A 6,430-nucleotide genomic window follows, 5' to 3' on the forward strand; every position below is an offset into this window, starting at 1 on the left:
TTTTTTTTTACAAATACAAAAATCAGACGAGAAGGACTCAACAGGTACAATAAACGCTAAAACCAACCAAACACCAGATGATCGTGACTGTTGTGCCTTCTCTCTTTTGTGCCCAGCCAACAGGCGAGCCCTGACACAGGAGCACGAGCCCAGCAGACGGGTCTAGGGTTTGACAGAGCCCAGTTCCCAGGGAACTGGCAGAGCGCGCCACACTGCCCGATTCAAATGGATTTGCGCAGCCCAGGGTCCCATGCCTGGTTACGATCTCTGCTGCGTGTGACACACGTACAAGCATTCCAAGCACAAGCACAGAACTAACACCCCAAAACTGGCACACTCGATGCACAGCTAACATGTTGGTGGCCTCGTATTAGCTTTTCATGTAAAATACATTTAATTGTTTTTATGTTTTTATTAAATTTTCTGAACACAGATGTGTTTTCCTAAAATTTTTTTTTGAATCAGACCTCCAATGCTTCACACAACAGTTTGAAAACCACAAAAACTGCAACAGAAAATAGGATTTTGAAATTTTGTCTGCAGGGCCAGTTGCCAATGAAGAAAACCTTGTCTTTCAAATAAGGAAAAAGCAGTCAGAACTATACAGTGAGCAACACCTGAGCCTGGCACGCTCCGGAAGGTGCGGAAGGGATGCCAACTTGTCTCCCCCAGCCTCGGAATTCTTCCTGGAGGAATGGCCTTCCCACGGCGCCACCCACCGCCACCCCAGTATTCTGAGAACCACGTGATCTGCGGGGGCTGAGTTCAATAGGGGGAAACCAAATTCTGACATCTGATGTGCATTAATACTTCACAGCCAGAGCACACCTTCTTCAGGGGACAAAGAGGAAGGCGGGCTGCTCTGGCGAAGCAAGCAAGTGGCTGCCCCAGGGTGGCAAAAAGCCCATGGCGGTGGCGGGAGTAGCCACGGGGCTGGGCAGGGGATTAGTTCCCTGCGTCAGCCCTGCTCACTGAAGGATGCGACTGGGTCCCTGGAAGGGGGAAGCTTTGATTTAAAGAGAAGAGAAAAGAAAAAAGGACCAAGAGAGAGGGTTGCAAGGATAGATAAACCTTCAGCGCTCCCTAGAAAAAAACGAAACCTACCCACTGGGCAGCCAAGACTGGGTCACTAGGATGGGCAGCTCGTTTTTTAATCCCTGCCTAATGTTTTATTTGCTTCTATTATTTTGTAATCGAATGTAAAAGGATTTGAGCAATCAGGGGTATATTCCTTCCAACAATAAAGCTGCGTGTACCATTTTCGTACGGTACTCAAACATAATAAAAATACTGACCCACGTGGGGATATTTGTACAACTGTGTTTCTGTCTGCCTGCCTTCCTTGCATTTGTCTCTGCTCACTGATGTTTGTGGCATCAGTATTTATTAGCGAGGTTAAGCTATTAGTAGGCATGATGTGGTTGCCTAATTTTGTAGAGCATCCAGTTTGAACACGCTGGCTCTAAATAAATGCTTCCTCGTGATGATAATGATGATGATCCCAGCAGTGGTGCTGAGTCTCACAAACTAGGACTCAAGTTGGGGTGGAATCCTACAAATACTTAGGATCTGAGGAAGGTGGAATCATGCAGCCCCAAAGCACTGGCTTTTCTCCCATTCTCCTCACCCCTGATCTGAATCTGCTTTTTCACCCTTCGGTGTCCAGTTCCAGGTCCCCCTGAGTCCTTCCCAGGGCTCCCTCCCTGCAAATCTGAACCCTTCTGGGCAGAGCAGCTCACTTAAGAACTTATGGGGCGACCCATGACAATGCCTGCCTTATTTTTTGTGAGTGTGTGTGTGTGTGTGTGTGTGTGTGTGTAACAATAAGAGCTAATTCCCTGAGCGCTTTAAGGGAGGTGCTGTGCTTAGCTACATACATATATATATATATATCCCACCTCCCCAGCTAAATATTAAATAGTTAACTCTTTGGAAACTCAGAAAGCGCTGCATTCTAAACTTGTTTCTATGCCCCTGAGAAAGCTTACGATGGTGTTAGGCATTTAGTAAACATTCAATAAATATGTCTTGGCTATTGACAAGTCCTGAGAAATCAATAGAGCTCACTTTGGAAGGAACCTTGAGTGAAATGATATTGGAATCAGATTCATTTGTGAACTTTTTTTGACTGCCTGCTATACAGCATATAACCAGTCTGGGCTATGATTGATTAATTAATTGTGTGTTGTGGCCAAAAGAGTGTGGGGCTGGAAGTCAGGAGACCTGAGTCTCATCTCTCTTCTGCCACCAACTCAGGGTAGCACCTTGGGCCGGTCTCTTCCACTCTTTGGGCCTTAATACCCTCAAAAAAGGAGCTGGACTAGTTGTCTGTAAGCTTCCTTCCACCCCCAAATGCTGTGATTCTACGACTCTATTGTACAAATGTACGCACTTCTTATTTGTGACATAAAGCCCCATAGAAAAACAAAGTCAGTAATAAATTATGAAAAGACCGGGTGCCATGATCATTTGCACTTTCTAAGGGTGCTCAGTTCCATAAATTTCACCCCTGCACATCGGCTGCCTCTCCAGGGCGACAGAAGATTCAAGGCTGTCAGAGGAGCAAGCCAAGCAGTCTCTCCCTATAATTGTATTGACAGGTTATCAGCTGAGTTCCGATGGCAGGAAGGTGCACTCCTGACAGGTTTTGTGAAGGAGCCTTGAAGGCTATTGTAGCAGGATTCTGTGTTGAGTCACAGAATTCTGGGGAAGAAGCTTGGTTCTTCTCTATTTAATTTTATTCTTTCCAGAGAGTCACATTTGAAGGAAAACTGGCTACCTACATATCACTTTATACAAGAGTAGAAGCTCTTTCTATTGGAAAATATTTACATCTTTTTCTGGCCTCATGAAACACAGACTTGATTCAATCATTCCCATTAAATAAGCAGTTGGTTTGGTTTTAAATGAGGCAAATAGTTGTTGCACATTTGTAGATAAAATACCTGCTTGGATGTCTGTGTGTTTCCCTTCTCACTTGGTTACTGTGGCATCTTGCAGACATGTTCTTGAATAACTGATGTGTCGATGTCCTGGTAAATTCCATAGGTGTGAAACACCAGTGTCGTGTTTGTTCAGTCAGTGTCTCTACATTTTAAATGAAAAAATGCTGATGCTATCCACTCGAGAAAACAATCTGAGCAACAACCCCCCAACAGGGTGGAATGAATAACTATTTCTAGGGTGCTATATTTTTCCAGTATAGATGCACACCTTCATGTTCAGGCTTAGACAAAACCAAAATATACTTCGGGTTCCAATCAACTTCCTAAAGACACCCCAGGCAGAGGGCCCTCCCAAACCCTGCCACCCACAACGAGGAGGCGCACACCAACCCAGGATCTGAAAATCTGATATGCCGCAAGGAAGAAATCCACAAACCAAGCTCAACAGAAATTTCTGTAACATTAAAAAAATCTGTAAGGCTCCCCAATCTTAAATACTTTCAATTTTCTCCTTGTCTTTAAAACCAAAAACCCCTAAGTTTTTTCATAATTTAAATTTTCTTTAAAATATAGAAAGCTATTTGGAGTGGTGAAAATGATGGTGGGCTGGGAGTCAGTCGATGTAGCTGCTAACCCAGGACCTGGGGCAAAAACAGCCTTAGCGTACTCATTTGCAAAGGAGGGGGGTCTGGAAAACGGAACAGTCATGGTTCCTTTCCATGCTCAATTTCTCTGCCAAATTTTATTTAGGTCAGGTTTTGACCTATAAAATTATAAGATTTCCTAATCTTATAGGAGGTGGTAAATATTGAAATGTGGACATAATCTTAACTGCTACAGAAAGTACCTTATGGCCCTTGAAGAACCCAAGAAGGCAAGTCAGAGGGAAAGGCTGCCCCCTGGCTGCCCCTGACAGAAGAGACTCCCGGCCTCCATCTCCACACGGTGCCGGAGACAGGTCCTGATGCTGCCACCCGGTCACCTGGGGCCAGGGCAGGCCTGCTCTGCATCTCACCGGCTGAAGACAGAGCCCAGTCGTGTGTCAGTCATCTCCTGTATATTTTCCAACCCTAAACTTGGGTTCAGGAATCGGGGATTGAATTCATACTGGAAGCTGTTCAGCTGGTGCCACCCAGAGGCCAAATGTTGTCCTTCTTGATATGGGGGGGCGGGGAGCAAAAGGAAAAAGAAAAGAGGGGGAAAATACACATATGTACATGTATTTCATTTGACACATGTATGTACATATGTTTTACGCATACACACATATACAGGATAGATGTAAAATTTATGTGTATGTATAATATATGCACTGTATGCATATACACGTACGTGTGTATATATCCATATATATTCCATAAATACACACATCGTTCAGGGTGGGCATCACATGCTAATTCACTACAGTGAATAACTCCACAATGTCCTCACTTTATATTTAAGTATGGAGAAGCTGGCCCGCTAGTAACTGCTTGAGCAAAAGCAATGACCTAACGTTAATGCAGCTGGTCAGAGGGGGTGGACGTAATTCTCTTCTCCATCCCAGAATAGCGAACCCCAACCGTCTGACCCATCTGTCGGCTGAGAGTAGCTCTTCTCACCTAGAAGTCAGTCAAAGACCTTGTTCCACTTTGTGGGTACCAAGAAGAGGCATATCAGGTGGACGGTGCCGAGGGTGAGCAGCCAGCTTAGCCCAAGTGCAGCCCCCTGCCTGGCAGTACCCTCCCTCCTCTGCAGGAACACAGTTTGAGGAAGGCAAGAGGAGAGCGTCAGTGTTTGCCCAGGAGCCAGTGAACTGAGCTGATTCTAGCACAGTCTTAAGAAAGTCCAGGTGCTCTTTACCAAAAAACAAAAACAAACCGCCATCCCCCGCTCTGGGCTCCAACCAGCGGCTGGCGGTCACAGAAATAACTGCTGTTGGAACCCTGGCTGCCGCCTGCGCCGCCCACCGCGCGCCGCCGGGAACCGAGCGCATTTTTAGAAGCGCACTGCCCTCCAGCGGCGCCAGGGAAACTTGCTGCCGGGCCCGCTCCCCGACCGCCCAGCCTCAGCTTGACTCTCCGTGGCCCCAGGCAAGGCGTGGCGGTGCCAGCCAGCCTTGGGTTTCCCACCGCGCGGGGAACGAGACTCGGGCGAGGGAGCGCGTGTGCCGCGAAAGGGAAGGTGGTCTGGCCGAAGGCGCGGCTCCCTCGCGCATGCCTGCGGGGCCTCCCAGGTCAGAGACGTGCACTTTTTTCTCTTAGGGTTGTGATTTGAATAAACAGCACAAAAAGAGTACGATCGGGCGGAAATAAACTTATGAAGTGACGCTTCCGGGAGAGACGCAGAGCACCTGCTGCATACAAGTGGCTCACGCGCGCAGGGGAAAGGGAAGAGGCGGCCTTCGGCCCGCGAGGGCTGGCAGTAAGGACACAGGCTGGGTGCGTGCGACCTGTCCCCCTGTGGGTTCCAGTGTGGGAACCCACGGCGGCCAACATCGAGGCTTACTGAGGGTCAGGCGCTGTACCAGGGTCCCGCAGAAATAACCCTGTTCGATCCTCCCAACCCGTCCTTTCAATAAGTGCCATTATCATGCCCACTTCGAGGATGAGGAAACTGAGGCTCAGAGAGGCGACGCGACCTGCCCCTGACTGCACCGGGGTCCGGGCCGGTCTGCACCGCAGCCGGAGCTTCCAACGCGGCCGGGCGGGGAGGCCGGGCCGGGCGGTGGAGCCCCCGGAGGGCGGGCGCGTGGGCCGCTCACCTTGACGATGAGCGGGTTCTGAAACATGGAGTCCCGCACGACCCCCAGCCTCTCGTTCTCCATGCCCGGCCGGATGTCGGCCAGGGTCAGGGGCCGCCGCGGGGGCGGGCAGATCTGGCTGACCGTGCGGCGCACCGGCTGCTTCTTCTTCCATCGCATGAGGTCCTGGCCGGAGCTCCTGGCCTCTGGCATCCTGGGGGCCGCCGGGGAGCCTGCCGGCCGCCTCCCCACGTTGGGCAGGCGAGGAATCCGAGGCACCCGCCGGTCGCCCCGGGCCGCACCACCGGGAACCAGGGGTGGGCCCCGGGTGCCGGGCCCTCCGGAGCAGGGCGCGCCCACCTCGCGACGCTCCCGCGCTGCGAGGAGCCCCAAAACTATTCTATATTAGCCCGACTAGTTCCTCAGAGCGTCTTCTGGGCACCGCGCTGCGGAGGGAGAGGGAAAAAAATCGAGACCACCCCTTGCGGAAGAATGGAACGGTCCGTCTCCTTGGCGACGGGACGCCAACAGAGCCGGGCTATACTTGTCCTTTTCTTTCATGAAACTGTTGGTGGCCACCAATATGGACCTGTTTAGAGTTTTCTTGAATCCACGTAGGTAATCGCCACTGGGTTGTGTTAAAAGTGACGGGGCTCTAAGAGGGCCACTGATACTGACTTTCAAATCAAAGACACCATCCCTCCACCCACCCTACTCCACTCATAGCCCCTCCCCGCCTCTGCTCCCTGCACTTAATGTGCAT

General features: G+C 50.1%; 1 protein-coding gene across 1 annotated transcript in view; it reads right to left on the minus strand.

Moving 5' to 3' along the window:
- LOC105806559 (chromosome unknown open reading frame, human C9orf171) overlaps positions 1–5,921 on the minus strand; it is a 124,336-nt gene extending 118,415 nt beyond the window's left edge. Inside the window, exon 1 of the mRNA XM_012639700.1 lies at positions 5,689–5,921. Within this exon, the coding sequence (XP_012495154.1) occupies positions 5,689–5,880 (192 nt within the window). The 5' untranslated portion in view covers positions 5,881–5,921. The remainder of the gene's footprint in view (positions 1–5,688) is intronic.
- Positions 5,922–6,430: the final 509 nt, after the last annotated feature.

The sequence above is a fragment of the Propithecus coquereli genome, unplaced genomic scaffold, assembly GCF_000956105.1.
Source record: "Propithecus coquereli isolate 6110/MARCELLA unplaced genomic scaffold, Pcoq_1.0 Scaffold142, whole genome shotgun sequence".
Lineage (NCBI taxonomy): Eukaryota > Metazoa > Chordata > Mammalia > Primates > Indriidae > Propithecus > Propithecus coquereli.